Source organism: Littorina saxatilis, linkage group LG17, assembly GCF_037325665.1.
Source record: "Littorina saxatilis isolate snail1 linkage group LG17, US_GU_Lsax_2.0, whole genome shotgun sequence".
Classification (NCBI taxonomy): domain Eukaryota; kingdom Metazoa; phylum Mollusca; class Gastropoda; order Littorinimorpha; family Littorinidae; genus Littorina; species Littorina saxatilis.
Genome location: NC_090261.1, coordinates 48,575,027 through 48,597,637, shown reverse-complemented (window position 1 = coordinate 48,597,637; position 22,611 = coordinate 48,575,027). Strand labels below are relative to the sequence as shown.

General features: G+C 42.1%; 1 protein-coding gene across 1 annotated transcript; it reads right to left on the bottom strand.

The window, feature by feature from the left end:
* Positions 1-1,816: 1,816 nt before the first annotated feature.
* On the bottom strand, positions 1,817-20,787 carry LOC138953646 (DNA replication licensing factor mcm5-A-like). Its single transcript, XM_070325527.1, has 16 exons — positions 20,584-20,787; positions 19,757-19,883; positions 16,537-16,665; positions 13,578-13,750; positions 12,538-12,693; positions 10,950-11,031; positions 10,187-10,443; positions 9,799-9,910; positions 9,334-9,402; positions 8,258-8,398; positions 7,583-7,759; positions 6,716-6,831; positions 5,999-6,127; positions 5,481-5,623; positions 4,156-4,283; positions 1,817-3,725 (listed from the first exon to the last, which is right to left on the bottom strand). Exons 1-16 carry the CDS (start codon positions 20,736-20,738, stop codon positions 3,624-3,626), a joined length of 2,196 nt encoding a protein of 731 aa, XP_070181628.1. The 5' UTR covers positions 20,739-20,787; the 3' UTR covers positions 1,817-3,623.
* Between the last annotated feature and the right edge of the window lie 1,824 nt (positions 20,788-22,611).

The following is a 22,611-nucleotide window of genomic DNA, read 5'->3' as shown; positions in this document are numbered from 1 at the left end:
CTCTCTTAGTTTTCTATGCAACGCATAGTTTTGTTGTGGCGCTCGCGAGCGTTAGCAAGCGCTCGGTACGAGTACCATTGTCCGGGGTCACTGAAGCGTAACAAACACACTCTCTCTCAGAGAGAGAGACCAAAGAAATGTCTGTGTTGAGAGACTACACTATGATGCGCAGTAGTAGTTAGTGACGAATTCTGGCAACCACACACACGCATGCACGCACGCACATTGACACACACACCGTCGCTGGCACACACACACACACACACTGACACATACACACACACTGACACACGCACACCGGGAACACACACACCGGCACACACACGCATGTGCATACTGGCAGTCAGGCGCCTGTACTGTCACACACGGCAACGGAAAACAGGCAATGGCAAAGGCCAAGCAGGTCAGGTATGCAGTCTCAAACATACATCCGGGACAAGACATCAACACAAGACGACTGAATCTCCGTCAACACCGCACTATTCAACAAACTGGGACATATCGCGACAGGGACAGTGTACTATAGTCACTCCTAATAGGCCTACATATTTTGCTGCTCATGCGCGAGTGTTGCGTAGAACTTAATCCGGGATCACCCGTATCCGTGTCCGTGTTGACGGACAAGAGCGGGGAAATTTCTTGTGCTGAATTCGTCGTCGTCGTTCGCTGTCATGTGAGCGTAGATGCGTTGTGCTGCCGTTACGCGCCTGACAAGTCAGGCCCAGCACATCCGACTTCAGCTTGTTTTTATATCAGAGTGTTCGCTCTCCTAGATTGATTGCTTTACCGGGCTGCCGAGTTCAATCTACCCGTTAATTGTGCTGAATTGAAGATTGTCTTCCGGCCAACTGGCACTTACAGTAACAACCCTGCGTTTGTTTACTAATCACGCTGAGCTCACCGGTACATAGCCTAACTCATGTTAACGCAAGAAGAAAACGCGTGAAAGAAGAGAAACGTTGAAGAGGACTCAATAATCCTGACGATTTTCAGTGTTAAACAATTATTATTCGCTCTCCGAAGCAGAAAGCATTCTTCTGTGTGTGTGCCGTGTCTCAGTGTGTGTGTGTGCGGCCTCGTATACTAAGTGCGCGCCATGTGGTTGCGTGTCATTGTCTGTACGTACGCGTGCCTTGTGTAAATGCTCTAACATGTGTATAAATGTTGTACCTCGTGAGCGCGGACAACCAGTGCATGTCTGTGTGAACGCTCATACATTTGGCTCGGTAACCTCCGAGCGGCAGTGAATGTATTATCAATTAAAACTCACTCAGTAATTAAAACTGAACTGGAAACTTCCGATTTACAGTTACATGAAAAGGCTGGAACATTGGTTGCAGGTTGTGTGTGTGTGTGTGTGCGCAACAGTGACGGGATGATCGTTGATCCTCCTAGTACCGCAGACATGCATTTCCAGACAATGCGTGCCCAACACACCCAATTGATGGAAATAGATCATCCAACATGGCAACATTCACTCACCATGAGGGGGGTTAACTTTCTTTTACGTGAAAGCAGAAACTGACTTACGGTCACAAGTTCCAGACACAGTAAATCAAACAATAGACTGTCTGTGCAAGACGTAAATTCATCAGCTTCTTGGTGTGCTTGTTTTTGTTCAGGTCTTATCAACAACCAAATTATACAAAAGTTCCAGAACACGCACTCCATAGAACATGTTATCTGCAACTATTTTCGTGTGGAGATACATGTAACTGCAACTATTTTGTGTGTGGAGTACAAGAATAGAATCAGTGTGAGATAAAGATGGAAAAAAGACCAATCTTTCAAACCATTCCAAACCCAACACAGGACATGAAGTCTCAAATTTATTGCCAAAAGTTCAAACACTGTTTTGAGTTACACGATGATGATCAGAAATGTGAAATATGTGAAACGATTTTGGGGAGATCTCAATCACCTTCCCAAAAGAATGAAACTAACCTAAAAAAAATCACTTATCTCATTAATGAAACAGACCTCAAGGTCAATTACGGCTTAATCTACCGCATATGTTATGATCAAATACCTGCATCTACTAGTACCAAAATCGGCCAACAATGTTTACATAAAAATAGCATAGACCAAATGCTTACTTTACAGAGTTCAAGAAACAAAGATATGCAAAACAGTAATATATGGAAACATGCACACATACAGAGAAACGTTTAAACAAAGGTATACACAACTCAACAGATATCATTCACTCACATCAATCACACAGAGAAGCGCTCACATGACCCCCCAGTATTAATATCACAGGGCAACACTATGGATGCCGATCACAAAGAATTTGTAAACACAAGTTGGAAGATTGCCTTTTGTCGCATATATCCTGAATTAATTTAAAATTAGATGTTATGTCAAGTAACCAAGAGGTAAGTATTTTTTAGACTCGCGAGAGACCCCCCAATAATTTACTATTTCAAGCGCAACATTTTACCAAAACAAGAGCAACATATTAATTTGCACTATAACACTGCATTTTAATAATTACATGCATTAATTAAGGGTGGGATTTGTTCCCGTTGCGTATCGTTTTTTGTCTCAGAACCCAAGGGCTTAATTATGCAACACCAATTCTTACTCTTGGATGTATAGTGCATGATAACACCTCAATAATAAAGGTCGGATTTGTTCCTGCTTGTTTCTTGTCTGGAGAAGCTAGGGACTCGTGCAAAACAGATTCAGCATCAATCTCATTCTCAGATGTCTTCCTAGCTAAAAATGCAAACAGTTGAAGACACAAATATCAGCCACACCTGACTTCCAAGTCGTGTTTTAAAAAGCTTGTGCTCACGGGAGAGCCTAACCAGGTCATTCATAACCATCGCACGCATTCAGCCCTATCCGATCAACCCCTTTCACTAGTCTCATTCTCACACACAATCTCTCACAGTTTCATCGCTTACCATCCAATTTATCAGAATCACACGCATTTCTCATGCACACAAGGGGGGCCAAAATAGAGACACTTCTCTCTTACAATTGCTCACCGATTCAGTCCAAACATACAGCAGCAGCGAAATCAACAGTCTGTACCTCTTCAAGCTGAACAAGTACCATCTGTACGTTCAAAACCGACAAGTACTTGTTATGATGTAGCATGATATTCAAACAAATTACAACAAAAAATCTGGAGGAAAAAAAAATGTAAATAATTAAACATACGCAAAAAAATGTCAGAAGAAAAAGTGGTCAAAAAAAAAAAAAAAGCAATGAGAGAAGAACAAAAAATAGTCTTTCAATGAGAAACAGATGAAAAAAGGCAAATATTCCAAATCTTGCTGCCTCAAATCAACCATGCATCAGGTCTTAGCATATACATTTGCACCTGAGTAGTGTCACTTAATGTTTCCGTTACCTATCATGGACAGCACTTAACGCAAAATGTCCTCTCAAATTTGTAAAATTCTTTCATTTCAAGTTTCTTATCTTACATGTCTAACTGTTATGTTTTTGTGGGGTTTTTCCTCCATTTTTCAGATTTTTTTTGATTTTTCATTTTTTTCTTAAGTCATTTTTACCCAGTTATTCAGGCCTTTCCTTTTCCCAGTTTTCCTTGAACGTTTTGTCCAAAAGCCAAGCAGGAAATCACAGCATTATTACAGTGTGGAAGCCGATTACTTCACACGGTACAGAAGCTTGCGCTGCATACGATGCTGTACTTCCCCTCGACGAAGCATCAGAGCCAGCACTTTCTGTACAGCTCTCTCAGGGTATTTCTGAAACATAAAAAAAAAAATCGTTACCAAACACTAGTCCTCATGGGTGAGAGAAAAAAGAGAGAGATGTGGATAAAAGAGACCAATATGGCTTACATTAGTTTCTACCAAATTAGTTTATTTTCCTTTTTCCTTAATTTGTGTTAGTGTTGAATATGCTCAAATTTTGTTGCGTGTGTATCTGCTTACATAATTATACTTCATACACACATACAAAAGGGCACAGGAATCATTTTAAACTGCAAGGATATACACTGCAAGGATAAACAGCAATGCTCTGTTAAAATAAAATCACAAAAGAAAAAGAAATGCCTGGAAATGAGGTATGACAAACAAGAATAAAGCTTCAGGTCTTCCAAAATGTCCACAAAATAATACTAGAATTTTAAGCGCAAATGCATTAATGGAGAGAGAAAAAAGTGCAACTTACTTGTCTGGAGAAGTCTTGCACCATGGCATGTTCAGACACTTGGGAGCCAATGACAAAGCGTCGCTTGACTTGCTTCTCGATGCGCGACAGCAGTTCTTGGTCCTCCTGAGTGGTGAAGCCTTCAGCTCCTGCAACAGTGAGACAAATGGCAAATGTACTTCAGCAAATTCATGACAATTTGTGTTTTAAAACAAAACCTATTGTGACACACATCTTTCAAAACTTTTACAGTTGACCAACCTCCATCCATTGAAGCAATATCAAGGGCATGAATTTCGGCCTCCTAAAATCCCCAGCAAAGTCAAGAAGCAAAAAAAAAACTAAAAAAGAAGAGCAAATGCTCGATCGAGTCACTTTCGCAGTTCTGAATATTATATGAGGCATCAGATGGACAGGAAGAAATTGCTATTCACAACACAATGAGTCACGTTCACATAAAATTTGAGCCCGGTCACTTTTATAGTTTCCGAGAAAAGCCCAACGTTAAGTTGTGTGTTGCCGAACAGAAAAGGCTAGTTATCTCCCTTGTTTTTCTGATAACGTTCGTAAAAGGCTACAGATGTAAATACTTTGATGTAAAGAATAATCCTACAAAGTTTCAATCACATCCGATGAACTTTGTCAAAGATATAAAATGTCTAATTTTTCCTTTGACGCTGACCTGTGACCTTGAAAAAGGTCAAAGAAACCATCGTTAAAGTGTAGAGGTCATTGGAGGTCACGACTAAACAAAATATGAGCCCGATCGCTTTGATAGTTTCCGAGAAAAGTCCAACGTTAAGGTGGTGTCTACGGCCGGCCGGCTGGCCGGACAGACTAACACTGACCGATTACATAGAGTCACTTTTTCTCAAGTGACTCAAAAAGAATAAATTAACAAGAGGCGAAGCCATCAAGGCTCACGTAAGAAATCGACAAACAGTAACACAAACTCAATCACTCCGTCACACATACACATACACACACACACACACACACACACAGTAAGCATAGGTGAAACTGTGCAAGAAAGCGAGACCCTGGATCTGCCAATTAGTCTCGGCCCGCTCACAATAACAATGACCGAGACTTTCAGTAATTCCTTTGCGTGACGTCTAACCCTCTTACGTCATAATGTGACGTCTTCAAATAGTTTCTATCACACACGTCAAACACTTTTGACCGAGACGTAATCTTCTTATGCGAGCTTTATCCATAGACTCGGAAATGTTAAAGTTTCTATCACACACACACGCACGCACGCACGCACGCACAGACAGACAAAGTTTATCATCGCATAGGCTACACTTACGTGAGCCAAAAATAAATTAATAAAAGCTAGTTACCTGACAGATTACCAGAGGTGGCTGCATCCAGTGTGGAGACTTGGAACAGACGTAATGCTTCATCAATGTCTGCGTCCGTGGCAAAATTTGCCAGTCTCATCTTGGCTTGCGACTCGGCTATGCGGATGATTGCCTCCAGTTGTCTGGGAAGGTAAAACACATGCTATGATGAGCGTCCGTAGGAGGCATCCAAGCTATACAAATTGTTCAGGTAAGGTAAAATGGAACATCACAGGATAAATTGGGAACAATATTCCTTTGGTCTCTTTGCTTTTAAAGGGTAGTTCTACTTGCTTGTTTGGCACTTTAACTTTAGTTCAAAGAGAATTTTAATTTTACATTCATACTTCCTGCTCATCCTGACAAAGTGCAGATACAATTGTTAGAAAAACGCAATTGTCACACAAAACATGTTATTGCGATTCCACGTTTGGCGTGAGAAAGACCTTCACTTTTCATAGGTTCCATGCATAGAATAACAACACAGAAACTCAGCCAAGGGTCGTAAATGGACTCACCGGACAGTGATGGGGATGCTGACTCGTTTGCCCGTCTCACGTTCGTACTCTCCTGCGTTGTTTCTCATCAGCACGTAGCGGTTCTTCAGCTTCTCCGCTGCCTCAGGGGACAAGCGTGGTCCACACTTACTGCAAAAATAACCACCACGCTTGGGTTACACTTTGCATTATGCCACCTTCATGGTTGAGACTGAAAAATGTCACGAATCCTGAACAAAAAAAAGCCACGGGTACAACTCCTTGAAATCGAGAGGTAACTCTTCGAGTCAACACAAAAAATAACCACCAAGCTTGGGGTTACACTCTTTAAATGTGCCACCTTCTTTCATGTAAAATCCAACAGCTGCAAGTACAACTCCTTGAAATCAAGGGAGGTAACTTCTTGAGACCACAGAGAGATGTACTTATTCCAATCACATGCATCGTTCCCAACCCACCACTGAATGCGTTATACACATGCATAGAACTATCAAGTTAGAGAAAGCCTCTGCTCAGATAAATTCTGAAGCTCAATTTTGAAATTTCTAAAATAAAATTTGTTTAATCTAGAAAATATTGCTCTAAACTGTCTAATCTACAGAAATCCTGAAAGCGTCTGAAATGTTAACTTGGGAAATGTGAACGTGCACACTTTTTTGTCCACTGGCAAAAGTGATAGCTGAACCTTTGCTGTAATCCAAATTAAACTGTTCTTGGTGTCACAGCAACTAAACTTACTTTCTGATAAAGGCGATGTATTTCTTGAATGTGTTGAGAGGGATCTCTCCTTCAGTTGTTTCATCCAGAGTCTGCTGGGCATTCAGGTGAACGTTCATCACATGCTTGGCCAGGGTCTAAAATCAAGACAGAAAATATCCATACTGACATGCATTTTGCTAACACAGCAACAGCAATCAACAATTTAAAGAAACTGTAACATCTTTCAAGAAGAACAGTTTAAATTTTCCCCAAACCTACCTTTGACCCAGTTACTTCCCTTTATTACTTTCATAAAAGAACATTGTGGCATTGTGGTCATTTGCATATTTGTCAACATTTGCTCCTTGCTGGAGTATCCTCAAACAATACAAGCTTCTCCCTTTTCAATCTTTAATTCACATCAGAAATAAAATGTGACACTGGACTACCCTCATAAAACAATACAAGCTTCTCTCTTTACACCCCCGGCCCCCGGTATAGGGGTGTGTATAGGATTCGCTCCATGTGTTTGTTTGTTTGTTTGTGTTCGCATATAGATCTCAAGAATGAACGGACCGATCGTCACCAAACTTGGTGAACAGGTTCTATACATTCCTGAGACGGTCCTTACAAAAATTGGGACCAGTCAAACACACGGTTAGGGAGTTATTGGTGGATTAAGATTAAGATTAGGATTCGCTCCATGTGTTTGTTTGTGTTCGCATATAGATCTCAAGAATGAACGGACCGATCGTCACCAAACTTGTTTTAATCTTCAATTCACATCAGAAATAAAATTAGACACTGACTACTTGTGAACATGGAGCACCTTAACAAAATGTGGGTGGCACCCAGTTTCGCTTCATGCACCCCAGCCCAGATGGCACCACGACCTGGCAAACTCACCATGTCACGTTGTTCGTCATGTTCGTCCTTGACGATGAAGATCATGTCGAACCTAGACAAGATGGTGGGCATGAAGTCGATGTTCTCCTCCCCCTTGGTGTCGTCCCAGCGACCAAACACGCTGTTAGCCGCCGCCAGTACAGAGCAGCGCGAGTTCAGAGTGGTGGTGATGCCAGCCTGTAAATGAACATTATTGTTCAGTTTAGGTGCAACTAGAGTAATGTTGTCGAGTATGGTCTGATGTTCATGTGTCGTCTACCCTTGTGGTCTCCACGGCATGCATTTGATTGTATTCTAGACCATCATGCGTACAAATTACGGTAAAATCGTATGGGTTCCCAGGTCTGGACAACCATGGATTTGAGTCAGTCCAGATGTCAGCCTGGATATCAGGTTTGGAATACTTGTCTTTGTAATGAGAAATTCACAGACTACACAGCTGCAATTCTCTGGGCTGAAGGCAGACGTGTATGCTCTGAAAACAGGCAGGAGAACAGCCAACACCAAAAATCTCTAAACATTAATAAGGGTCACCCAAGGTGGCCAAGGGGAAAAAGAAAGGAACCCAATTCTTTTTATACGAACAGTCTCTCTTCTATATGACAACCATGGATTTGAGGCTAGTTCTTCATTCTGACACAAAACGTCAGCTATATCTGTTGCTGGAATGCCCACCTTGGCAATGGAAATGGTCTGCTGTTCCATGGCCTCGTGGATGGCGACTCGATCGTCCTGTCTCATCTTGTCAAACTCGTCGATGCAGACCACGCCTCCATCAGCCAGAACCATGGCTCCGCCCTCCATCACAAAGTTACGCTGCAACACACCAAGGGGTAAGAGTATTTAACATACCAGTGGCTTTAAAACTGTAAATCATACCATCTTCAGCAATTAAAAAAGCGCAATACTGAGTATTCAAGTTTCTGTTGACTTGGCAGTTCAGTGTTTGAGGTGAACAGAGCAAGATGCTTCCCTAACACTTTCAATGAGCATGTAATCATTTACACCAGAAGAAAAATGTGAAGGCCATTATTTACATGGAAAGTAAAGCATTTGATTAAAAACATGCACTGCTGATTTAAGAAATGGGTTGAGAAAGATGGTAAAACATGTATTATCCTACATACGCGAGAGAGACACCCGTGAGATAATAATCGTTCAAATCACACGTGTGTATATCATGTAAATGAGGTCATGTCAAGCAAGTCTGGCAGGGACCTGTTTTTCCACTGCTTATCATGCCAAAGTCACCGAGACAAACGTCATTATAGAAACAAAAATTGCGCTCGCTAATTACCCTCGAGGAATCTTTAGAACTAACACGTCACGCAACACTTTCAGAGTGACGTTTCTTTGCTTTGACGTAATAGATTGCACGAGGCTTTAGAAGAGATCGAGGTTCCAAAACAAGCGTCTTCAATTTAGCTGCCTCGTCTGCAAGACATATTCAGTAAAATACACGTAAGTACAGTATGTAGGATAAACAGAATACTACATGGCTTGCTGTGTCGTACCAGATTTACACTCGTTGCTTTTTCAAATAGTGAACAGCTCGCTTTCGCTCGCAGTTCAATATTTTAAAAAACAACTTGTGTAAATCTGGTACGACACAGCAAGCCATGTAGTATTCTCTATTCATCTTTGCTGACATGAATGAGATAACTGTTCCGAGTCAGAAGAAACAGAATTAGAAACACACACACACAATCAAACCCTATAGGAGTTTCTGAAAATCAACAAACACCACCAACCGTTTGAGGATCTCTGTTGACTGATGCTGTGAGACCCGCAGCACTGCTGCCTTTCCCTGAAGTGTACACCTGTAAACAGAATAACGAAATCAGTCTCTTCAGCAGCTAAGAAAAGTACAAAGAAAACAGGCACTTGAATGAATGCACACACACACAAAAAACAGAAACTTCCACTAGGAGTGTATTTTGTTCAAGGCAAAGAAATTGCCAGCATAAAGATAAGAGTAAATGCAAAGGGTTACTTCCCTTTACCTTCTAACAGTGAAATACATAACAAAATACCGAGAACAAGAACAAAAGCCTGGAATTCCAGAAACGTTTTAAGCAAAAGAATTTTGCTTTAAACTGAACAAGTGTTCTGCAATCAGTCTGATTCCGACTACCTGAAACACCAAAACCCATCAGCTGGGGCTCTGTTAGAACCGTCCATCTGTTAAGATAAACAAGTAGCATTGTATCACTCACAGCAATAGGGGAGCACCTCTCCACAAACTTCAGCAGCTGACTCTTGGCAGTACCAGGGTCACCCAGCAACAGTAGGTTCACATCACCACGGCGGGTGAGACCATCGGGCAATCTGGAAAAATAATACTTACACATGCACAAACTTTCCCAGGTAAAAGGTGCTTCATTTTGCACAATATTCATACTTGCTAGTCTCAAAATTGACCAGATTCACCTGTACTAGGACATGATATCAAAGTTCTTTTGTGCTATACTTTAGTCCTTGTTTAATTTGTCCATTGATTTTTTTTTTTACCTGCCTGTCGGAATGCTTACTAAACTGACGCAATTCCGTCATAGCAACACATATTCATGCGTGTTCTGAAGTTCGGCAAAACCAGAGGCATACCTTTTACGGGATCCCCCAAACAGCAGACAGGTGATGGCTTTCTTGATGTCAATGCTGCCAAAGATAGAGGGCGCCACACTCTTAGCCAGGGTCTCGTAGATGTTAGGGGAGGCTGCCAGACGACGGAAGTCTTCTTCTTCAGCAGGTGAGACAATGTTTTGAGTTGTTCGACCAGTGCCCTCTGTGTTGACCTTGATACCAACAACCCGAAAGTATGGCTGACGAATGCCTACGTTCACTTTCTCGCGAGGATTTCTCTGAAAGAAAACAGAACACAGTCAGAAACGAGAATAAAACAGAATCAGCACAGACACTAGATTTTTGTAATCTTCATTTTTACTGAAGTTATCAACAGTTCTTCTTCTGCTGCGTTCGTGGGCTGAAACTCCCACGTACATTCGTGTTTTTTGCACGAGTGGAATTTTACGTGTATGACCGTTTTTTACCCCGCCATTTAGGCAGCCATACGCCGCTTTCGGAGGAATTATCAACAGTGAGAAGCTGTGGTTTATACACAGAACTTTATGATGATTTGGGCTACCAAAAACAAAATGTACGGGTAACAAACAAAAATTCACATTAGAAATTGTGTCTGTTTATGTGCTAGGCAGGGTGGGAACTTAAGAGAACCTCAAAACACACACTATTGTTCATAGTTATATCACACATTCTATGTCTGTTGCAGCACACAAAAAATCATGTACAAACTGCTATCACTGTCCTAGGAACAGACATCAAGAAAAGTATGAAATACTAAGCTTACCGAAGCCTTTGCTGTCTTCTTGATGGAATAAATCCCGATGACTGTCACTCTGTTACCTGGGACAACCCGGTCACATATATTTCTGCAAAGAAAGAAAAGTGGGCACATGAGGACAAAAACAGACATGTATACATACTCAGCATTACAACGACACTGCGGGGCGTATCCATGTGGGAAAGAATAGCTGTTCTGGGAATGTCAACAATCTCTATTTTTCTGTTCTTGCCAATGACGCAAGATTTTCCAAACAGCTACACCGAGAGGCAGTACAACTGAAACCAGAAGCTGAAGCATTTTGGCCGTGAAAATATGAAATTAATCTCTGCTGGTGAAAGATACATTGTGCATGTAAAGCAAAACATAATGCATCACTATAAGCATTATGCTTGTTGTTGTTTACTCTAGGCCTAAAAAAAAAAATAGGTGTGGTTACGGTAACCCGACCTACCCTATTTTTAGGGGCCGACCCTATAACTTTTTATTACATTTGTCAAAAAACAACACAACAAAACAAGAAAACGAGCGCAGAAAACGCAATGAAAGCGAAAGCGCCCGAGTCGCACACTTATTTCCCTGCCAAGTAGGTTTAATTTGTACACATTAGAAAAAAAAAGTTAAAAAAAAAAAAAGTGATTGCCTACCTTCTTACCCTATTTTTTTTGGCTATGTTACCGTAACCACACCTATTTTTTTTTGTTGCCCTATATGCGTTTTTTTGTAAATAATGCACAAAAGTTGAATAAAACAGTTTAAACCAAAAACATTATTTTGTCCCTCTCACCTGGGTTAAACAGAAATACATGTTCAGGGTTCGACACTAGCGGGGGCGGGGGGCGGAACGCCCCAGAGTTTTGTGTTCCGCCCCAAACATTGCCGAAGCTTGGGGCCCATTCCGCCCCAGGATAAATTCCAACAATGACAAACCGAAAATTCTAATGCCAGAGCCAATCACTAAAAATCGCCAGTCAAAGTCGTCACTGAAATTTGTGTTACGATCAATGCCGCAGCCAAGAAAAAAAAACATTGAAACCGTCGAAGGACAATGCCGCAAGGGAAATAACTCCCAGATTGCGCTCTTTAGCGTGAGAGATAAGTATCACCTTCAAATGCCAAACGCAAAATGTGGCGACACATCCCTCGTGTAAAAAGACATGGAAATGAAGATGAAGAACAGGGTGGAGAGAAACAAAAAAAGGAGACCGATGCAGGCAAAAGCGCGAAGCGCTGTCGTAATTTCAATGTCAAATGGTTGAAAGAATTTCCCTGGCTTCAGTACGATGAAGAAAAACAGACAATGCATTGCCGCACGTGAATACTGAGAGTGGGCCCCAGATTTTTGTTTTCCGCCCCAGCAATTTCCATCTCTGGGGCCAGTGTGGCCCCAGGCCAAATAAGTTAGTGTCGACCCCTGAATTGTTAGTTGCAGTTACCGAAAATTCAACAAGCCATTCAACGCTTTGACCTTCAAAACTTGCAGGCGGAAATGGAAGTGAGACCACGCATGCGCAGACAACAACCCTGTTGCAATAACTTCATTTCGCTTGTATTTTTTTGCTTTGCGGAAATTTGGATTGCCTGTTCAACTCACCTGTCACAGTAGAGAGTCATGTGGCGTGGCATCTCGCCATTTGGCACGTCCTCTGGGGCCTCCTGCAGCTTGAGAATCTGGAAGTCCACGCACCGACACTTGTCTGGCATGATGAAGTAGGGGTCCATCGGACACTTGGGGCGTCCAGCCTGCTCCCTGTTACAGTCAAAACAATGCACTCGTGAACATATCAACTCTTGTATTTGTAACCTAGCACAGACCTGTTTACCTAATTGGAACAGTTGGTGTATTTTCCACAGAGACTTAGTGTATTTTCAAAATATTGAGTGTATTTTTTTTACCAGGTGGGGGTGCTTCTTAATCATGTGACCCGACGTAAAACAGTGAAATTCCAATACAACGTCCGTCACACTGATGATGAAACTGTAAGAATGTCAGTCGTATTTTCGCATCAACTACCATATTTATCGTATCCTTGGAAACACGGTGAAGTCATATGCAGCAGCCAATCAGTTGCCTGATTTTCTGAAAATTCAGAGCTGTGAGCTCGTTTATGTGAAACAAATTCAAGCAATATGTTGGTTCAAACCTTTTCAGACTGAAAACTTATGCAAATTTGAGATGGATTACAAGACAAGTGACAAAATATATACACTGTAGATCGATCTCTGCGCACAATTACGAGAGAAAAAAATCATCACAGAAACCAGTCACTTATTCGCCAAAGTTCTGAAAGCTCAGCTGGATAGACACAGAAGCTTTTCCTTTCAAAAAATCACTTAGGCCTAAAAAAAAAATAGGTGTAGTTACGGTTACCCGACCTACCCTATTTTTAGGGGCCGACCCTATAATTTTTTATTGCATTTGTCAAAAAAAGGAGAGAAAAAAAAGAAAACGAGTGCAGAAAACGCAATGAAAGCGAAAGCGCCCGAGTCGCACACTTATTTCCGTCAAGTAGGTTTAATTTGTACACATTAGAAAAAAAAGTAAAAAAAAAAGAAAAAGTGATTGCCTACCTGCCTACCCTATTTTTTTTGGCTATGTTACCGTAACCACACCTATTTTTTTTTTTGCCTTACGTATTGCACTTGCGGGGCAGAGAGTAGCCCTCCAGGCCTGGTTTGACATTGATATTGCTGAGCACGTTACTGCAACCACGACACTGGATTGCCAGACGAGTAGCCTTGGCCTTCACCTCGGATGATGAAATCACTATGCCAGGGATCTTCACCAGGCGCGACATCTGGTCAGACTGAAAGCAGAAAATGGTCCCACTCCCAGTGTAAACAGACTTTTCAGTGTTATTCCCAGTTGGATCATGGTCAAAAGTATGTATGGTTCCTACTGCATTGTCCGCTTAGTATGAAAATTGATTATTAGAAGATTTTCTCTGTGTCAATAGTACCAAACGATTGACCACCAATGGGCCAGACCAATACTTCGGCGGCCAACACCTGAGTGTAACACTGGATTTTTCTACAAACAAAAGCTAGATGACAGTAGGTCAACAGTGCATGTTACCATCAAAATATTCTACGTATACTTTACCATTACAACTACAAGTATACAAAACACTACATACACACACTCTTAACAAAAACCGTTATCATCATGCTAGCATTGCTGCATAGTATTTTACTGCGAATCCAAGATACTGTTGTTTTCAAACCCCCTTGTGGGGTTACCTCCCCTGCACTAGTTGCAGAAGTGACCAAACAGTAAGCGTTCAGACCTGTTTACCCCCATAAGTGTTTTGGAGTAATGCTCAGCCCCAAAAATAGTAATCCTGGCACAAAAATAGTAATCATCCAGCATTCGTCGCCAATTACAACGCACATGACAACTGTGTCTGCGAAACGCAATCATGCACATATATCCATCATTCACACATCAGTCAGTTTTTGTAGTCATCATAATTTCAAAGAAGATCACATCAAAAGCACATGCATCACTGATTCTTTTTCGTTTGCTCGTAGTAGGCCTTTTTCAGTGTGTCAAGCGCTTCTCTACTGTACTTGCGCTTGCCGAATGAGTGAGGGCGAGACTTCACCACTAGAATAAGGCTCTCCAGCGTCTCATCAGACAGACATGATCTCTGGTCAGTCCTGTGCTTTTTCACCCCATTTTGCCATTGAAAAAAACAATGCCAAACATGTGAATAGATAAAAAATAAAAAAATAAATTTTTATTTTTTTTTTAATTTTTTTTTTACATTTTTGTTGTTGTTGAAAATCGTAGTCTTGACACGGATAGCGGAATGGCGTATTTTTTTCAGAAAATCGTAATAAATTACGCCAAAATCGTAAGGGTAAACAGGTCTGAGCGTTCAATCTTACTGTTGTTAATTATCGCTGCAGAGCTATACTTAAGTCAAATGAATAATGAAGTCAAACAAAAAAGTATAAAATCTTTTGAGAAAAAACAAATGTGACCTCCAAATTGTTTATCTTAACAGATGGACGGTTCTAACAGAGCCCCAGCTGATGGGTTCTGGTGTTTCAGGTAGTCGGAATCGGACTGATTGCAGAACACCTGTACAGTTTAAAGCAGTGTATTTTGTTTAAAGGCACAGTAAGCCTCCCGTAAACCATCACAGAGCTCCCTGAGCGTCTACATACAGTACAAGCATACTTCCATTTAAACGCTCACCGAACGGGAACATCCTGGCTGCTTTCTGTCGAGCGTGAGAAATTTTCAAAGAATTTATTTTCGTGGACTTGGCCCTGAAGAACAATGGCGCCTCGTTTTGGTGCTGGACGGCTGTTATGAATATCCCGGAAATCACGCCCGGACAGTAAGCCTCCCGTAAACCATCACAGATACTGTCAGGCTTTTACACACAAACACCCTTCCATTTGAACGCTCACCAAACGGGAACATCCTAGGTGCCCTACGTAAAGAGCGAGCAATTTTTAAAGAATCAATTTTGCAGATTGTCTCGAACACTTTTTGGACCCATCCTGTAATGTATGTATTTTTATTAACTGTATTACCGTAGTTCAAATGTGCGGTGTTCTAGTCGACATGTGGTGCTTTGTATTATCCTTGTGTGTGCGTGGATGTGGAGGTGGACTCTTGGACGTCTTTTTGTTATCGGAATTATGGTTTTTGTTAAATTGTATTGCTGTTGTTGTGTGAGTGAGTTGTGTGTTGGCAGACTTGACTTGACGGATGACTGTTTGCGTTAGTGAGACTGTGATCATACTTATAATAATCATACTCACTTATTTTCTTATGATGTTTTTATTTTCATTATGCATTCTTATTCTTTTGATTGGAAATGAGTATTGTTACAATTTAATTTCCATATGGATTAATAAAATTGAGTTGACTTGAGTTGAGTTGAACTCAGGTCAAAAATGAGTTACTTCCCTTAAACTGGCAACAGCCGTGGATCGATGATTATCAGAATGTTTTTGGACCGTGGTGCGTTTTTGCGCTTGACCTAACTTTTAAAATCTAGCTTGTTACACAAACATGCTTTAATCATAAAAGAATTCTTTTTTCATCAAGACAAGATCAGTGCAATTCGAAGTTGTGAAAGTTTGAAAAAAGAAAAGCCCGGAAGCAGGGTCACGCAATGGTCTTAGCAGACGACGGTTTATCAGTCAGTGCATATCACCGTTCCTCTCAACAGTCAAAAGCCATCGCTAGAGTTCTTGTGAACCACAGCCGTTTGTTTCGTGCATAAAAACGTGCTATTGTAAATAAGCTCACATCGAGTCGCATTCAAATAAGGCTAACTGACGACTACATTGTGAAAAAGGGAAACTGGATCACACGGGTTCACGATGGCTCAGGGGTAAGATAAACCACGCAAAAATAAATTCTTTGAAAATTGTTCGCTCTTTACGGAGGGCACCTAGGATGTTCTCAATCGGTGAGTGTTTAAATGAAAGGGTGTTTGTACTGTGTGTAAAAGCCTGACCGTATCTGTGATGGTTTACGGGAGGCTTACTGTGCCTTTAAGGCATTAAGTGCTCTTACTCTTCACACTAAAGCTTGGCTTTGCACTCGACACTGTTCACAAGAGCTTACCTTCAGCTGTCTAAGACCACAGGCATTGGAAGCAGAGGACAGCATGACCTGAATATCTTCCACATTCTCCTCCCCCTCTGGGCGCGGTCTGGTCACCTCATCTGCCACTTCCTTGGCAGCTTCTTCAAACTGAAAACAAACAAACTTGGTCACCACATACCTTGTCTGACAAGCACACACTCAATGCAAAAGAGAACACCCAGGACTGAAGCAACATTACTGAATTAGTGCCTCAAAATATGAATTATCCCATACCCACAAGCAATACAAAACCGAAATCATAAACTGCCATACAACACACATCACAACAGAAAGTTCTTCAACCCTGCTCAAGCAAACACAGCCAGACACTGCATTTGGGAGCTCACCTAACACATCAGGGCCATATTTTTCCCAATTCCAATGAAATGATAGATGTAAAGATGTATCACTATTCGACAATCAACACTGAGGCCTCAGTTCACTGCACAGCAGGGTGGAACAGTGTTGTTGCCAGCCTAAGAAGACAATAGGTCATTTGGACCTCCCTAAAAAAAAACCAATAGGTCCAGATGTCCTGGCTTTTTTTAAAAAAAAGGTCCAAATTGTACCACATAGCGCAGTGGTTAGCGCATCGGGCTGCGGGCCGGGAGTTCGAATCCCATCAGGGTCATGTGGGTTTTTCGGGCTACGGGCGGCTCCTACCCAGAGTGGAAGTGCTATGGTTCCTATGGGAAGGCTGGGATCACACAGCCGAGTGTCATTCACTTAACGAATGCGACTTTGAGGGTGCTCAGGTTCTGTATACCTGACCAACACCGCAGGTGCGGCAGTTCTCGGGCCTGGTTGATGCCAGGATATATCATGACAGTAAGCGTAGAGTGCTGCCCTGTCACGTAGTCTCAAACCAAATTGGAAATCCAAAGCATCATCATTATAATCATCCTCTTCTCATTAATCATCCAAAATATAAATTGTCTTTGCTCTTGTGGCCCTTCATACCCGGAGCTCTCATGGTGACCTTGGTCTCAGTGTTCCTGTTCGATCCTTTCCTGAATAGTAGTTCTACTGTCAAGTCTTCAACGTGTGACGTTCTGGGGGGGGTCGACGGAGGGACGTGGTGTTGTGTTCACGTGGTGGCGGTCTGCTCTCTGGAGGGGACGCTCACTCAGTCTGGCTCCGCGACTTAAAAGTCAATGTCGTTAGTAGGGGGCATAGTAGGTAGTGGGCTGCGTCCGTTAGCTTGGGACAGACCCACTTCTGAACACCGTCGAAGTGACTCAGCAGAAGTGCAGTGTCATCTTTCGAGGGTAGCCTACAGCAGAGACCCGACTTCCCCCCTGGAGCATCTGTAAAATCGACAAGTCTGGCAGCGGAGCGAAATTCAGAGGTGGTTGGAGCAGTGAGTGCAGGGACGGGGCGGTGTGAGAGCACAACGGGACAAGGAACAGGTGTAAAAGACGAGAAGAAAAAAAGAAAAAAATTGTACCACATTTTTCTTTGCTTTGTTCACTGGCAAGGACAGGCATTAAATTTACAGGCTATTCGCGTTTTTCCCTCTCCTTATTCTGAACCGGTTTCAAGTCCTTTGATGTTGCTTCCTAGTTTTAATTGTTCATAAACTTTGCGAGGAGAAAGACCCTGACATTCCTGGCCTACCCTTTCTGATACAGTGCCCGGTGTGCGAATGTAGGGATCCTGCCTGATCTTCGCATAACCATGCCGTAGTATTATATTGATGAACTCTCCGCTGTTTGCGCCGTTTTCGGTAAATAGTAGGTACACTGGCTGGATCGGGTATTTCCGTAAATGCAGCCTCGAGTGTCAATGACGACAAACACGGACTCGGCACCGAGTGCATTATCACACGCGAACATGAGCATTTCCAGGCTAGGTCCAATGCATCAAATCCGAAAGGAATGCGTCAGAGACCGAAGACCTGGCAACAACACTGTTCAGTGCAACATTACAAATACAGCACCAGTACACAATTGTCTTATTCTCAGACATAAATATATCGTTACCATCCTAAGACCAAAAAAAAATTAGGTCTGTTTACGGTAACATAGGCCCAAAAAATAGGGTCGGTAGGTCGGGATTTTTTTTTCTTTCCCCAAAAACCATATTTTTTACGTTATTTTGCCAAAAAAAAACAAATTTTTTTTTCTTCCCCCAAATGCCAAAAAAAAGTCTAGGGTCGCGCGAAAAAAATAGGGTCGGTCGGGTTACCGTAAACAGACCTATTTTATTTTTTGGTCTAAACATTCACACTGTGCGAGTGCTTTTGTCAGTGTCACACAGAATTAATCTGAAAACACTCCATCTACTTTCAGTATGTAAACATGCAACAGAAACATTCTACCATCCAAGCCAATACTATTTGAAGCTGCAAGTTGTCAGAAAATCCAAACCCGAAACAAATAAAACCACTGAAACAAACGAAAACAATCCGATAATCTGACGCATACAACCTTCTCAGGGGCTCACATCCAGGTCGGACATCCACGGATATTTTTTCCAAATGTCCTATACATTTTTCATGCCAGAGGACACATGTCCTATTATTGAGGTCTAACGAATGACGTCTCACAACGTGCGTGGCCGTCCTTAGCGGTCAAGAAAGCCGCCGCGATCATTGCGCAGACGACACTTCTAGACCGCCAATATTTGTTGTGCACATCACGTGCTCCACATAAATCGGCCGAAAACGAACCAATTGGGAAACCTGGATTTTTGTCACAAAGTGGTCATTGTCCGATTATGCTTTCATTTGATCTGAATTTGGTCAGTACTTTCCAATTTACAGTAGTTTGATTTGCTATTTTATCGATGTTTTGTTTCTCTCAAAGCAGACGAAACTTGGGGAGACTTTATGTGCTTATTATAGAGGGTCGCCACTCCGAACCAAGCCGGTTGACAGTTGCCCCCCTTCGCGGTTTTTTCTCTCGATAGAGCAACATGCCGCCGAAACAAAAATTGGTGCCAGAAGTGTGTGTACTTCAAATCTCTGCCCTCCTCAGCGGCTAGTACCACTGAAACTAAGCTCCCTCCGGCCTCTGAGCAGCCAGAGCCAGATGAAACCGTCGCTCTAGAAAGTGAAACTTCGGCGCCGAAGAAAGACGTTAGGAGGGGGCTTTAAAAGTGTCAATCATTTCAGTATCTGAAGACATTACTTCCAAGGAGTTACATCTGGAGAATGCATAAACAAAAACAAAAACTGGATTCAGAAAAACGAACATACCAAAGGCAGATGTTCAGATGGTAGCTTGGTCAGTTTCTCTGCCAGTGCTTCGTCAAAACTTGTGACATCGTCCAGTTCTACCTCCAACCAGAACTGTCCAAGGTTGTACTGTCGCTTCAGCTGGTCTCTGTAAATTAGAACGACAAATATCCCAGGTATATCATTCAGTTACAAGTTGATATTCCCCTTCATAGCTCTGTGGATGATGACCAGTAGGTTTGAATTTTTTCCTCCACTTTCACTTTTACACTGTGTCCATTTTTGTGTGATCGTCACTACTTTCTTTGAAAGTTCAACAAATTTCATTTACAAAAGCCAGTGCTCTCTGGCATTATTTCCATTTTTTCGAAGTGAGTCCTGAGCTCATTCTCCCAAAACAGTCAGAAGATATATATATATAATATATATATAATAATTATAGGGCCTATATACTGAACGAGCTTCTTAGTTTTATACCAGTTACCACGAGTCGCCTCTTTAAAAATTAAAGGAGATAAATCGCGGCCTCATTAAACGCCTAAAATAAGATTAATAACTTAAAAAACCAGACAAAATATGTCAGATTTTGCTGCAGTGAAAATGTATTGATTTGGCCTTGAAACTAGTATGAAAGAGGGAGAGACACAGCGAGAATTTAAATTTTAATATAATTTCAGTGCGATGATAAAAAACTGAATAAAGTCGTCTTCCAAACAATGCCCCTGATACTGCATCAACGTATGAGTCATGCTCTACACTGATCACAGCCACAAACAAAAGAAATCAAACTGCAGCGCGATACCGCCTTGGCAACAAACGTGGCCACTTCCCGCGATCACTGAGCTCACCTGTATCTGTACGAAAAATTCCCTTCGTGAAACTGACGGATGAATTCTTTGAAGCGCTTCTTCACATGGACATGATCAATTTGACCTGCATCGGACTGATCGTCAGTTCCGAAGTTATCGGTGTAAAAAATCCCCGCATCGTCAAATCCCTCCATCTTGACCGCGCTCTTTGTGATGAGGAACGCTCTCCGGTTGGCGGGAAAGTTGCACACCGCGGGAAACGAAGCACGGCGGAGTTTCCCGAACACAAGAAAGGCAAAAGTCGGACAATATTGAACCGCTTAATTTTATAGTGTAGTTAGAAAAACTGTATGTTTATGAAATTTGAGGTAAAAAACATTACTTATCATCAAGAACTATAAACGTTTCTTATAATTTGTAATAAGTTCATGTTTACAGAGCCTCAATCTGGCCGACAGTGTTTTGTCTGCATGTGTATGGTTCACCAAATGCGTCTTAAGTTACTTTCTACCAAACCAGTCAGTTGGCGGAAGGAGGGCGTAAGTGGCAGCCACGGCAGTGCGTTGTCCGACATAAGCTCGAACGACAAATAATCGAACGTAAAATACCGACGCGACAAATGGTCGATACGACAAAAGATCAAAGGATAAAAGACTGATGACACACAAACAAGTCTATAATTCTAGTTGCATTTTGTGGGATTGTTATATATTTGTGTTGTAACTTTTAAAGTGTTTTTGTGTGTGTGTGGGTCATTCTTACGTTTAGACAAATTTTGACTAAATGTTTTCAGATAGACTAGAAGTAGAGACGTTGGTGGTTGTGTATGTGTGTGTGTGTGTGTGTGTGTGTGTGTGTGTGTGTGTGTGTGTGTCTGTGTGTGTGTGTGTGGTGTGTGTGTGTGACGGTGTGTGTGTGTGTGTGACAGGGTGAACTGAAACCCGTGTACGTTTTGTGTTGAAGAGAAGTGGACTGAGCAGAGCTTGAAATTTTAATTTGCATTTTGTTTCGGTAAGTAAGAGTAAAGCAGTTCTAACTCTGTTGTTATTGTCCAGTCTAGTGTTTTTTTTAGTTCATCATTGTTGCCGATCAGCTATTTGTATTTTGTGTCAATTCATTATTCTTTACACTGTAAGTGCTGGAATGCACCACTGAGTGTGTCTATTTTAAAACAGCTGCAATGAATTAGCTGTCTGGGGCGGGGATGTAGCTCAGTCGGTAGCGCGCTGGATTTGTATCCAGTTGGCCGCTGTCAGCGTGAGTTCGTCCCCACGTTCGGCGAGAGATTTATTTCTCAGAGTCAACTTTGTGTGCAGACTCTCCTCGGTGTCCGAACACCCCCGTGTGTACACGCAAGCACAAGACCAAGTGCGCACGAAAAAGATCCTGTAATCCATGTCAGAGTTCGGTGGGTTGTAGAAACACGAAAATACCCAGCATGCTTCCTCCGAAAGCGGCGTATGGCTGCCTAAATGGCGGGGTAAAAACGGCCATACACGTAAAAGCCGTGGGAGTTTCAGCCCATGAACGAACAAACAAACAAATTAGCTGTCTGTCCAGTTAGAAGCAAGCCCCTTTATCTCTTTGAAGTGGACGGTCCACCTGAGTCAGAGACAAGCGGCCAGGCCAGTCTGCATGTGGTGTTATGTACTGTGGCGTCCAGCCGACTGCATCTCTGGGCCAGTCGGATCCAAACTATTGTCCTGAGTGGGTGTCATTTCTTTTGATACTGGCGAATCAGAGAAGCTGCCAGCTGGACTGGAAGGTTTTAGTCTCTTAAACCCCACTTACTCTTATCTTTAACCAATGAAACGTGTTATCTGTTTGGAAGTTTGTGGTTACTAAGATTTTGATTGGATGATTGAATGCTGCTTTCCCAAAGAAACATGCTAGAGAGTAAAAGAGGACTTTGCCAGACATGGGTGAGAGTGGACGTGTTTTTGTAGTGTGCTCCCCTGATTCTTCTTCTTCTGCGTGCATGGGCTGAAACTCCTACGTACAATCGTGTTTTTGCACGAGTGGGGTTTTACTACGTGTATGACCGTTTTTAACCCGCCATTTAGGCAG

Coding starts and splice junctions, on each gene's coding strand:
- LOC138953646 (XM_070325527.1), bottom strand. CDS start 20,738: ATGGAGGGATTTGACGATGCGGGGATTTTTTACACCGATAACTTCGGA. Junction 7,760..8,257: donor AGACCATTTCCATTGCCAAG/GTGGGCATTCCA, acceptor GTTCATTTACAG/GCTGGCATCACCACCACTCT. Junction 3,726..4,155: donor TGCAAGACTTCTCCAGACAA/GTAAGTTGCACT, acceptor TTTATGTTTCAG/AAATACCCTGAGAGAGCTGT.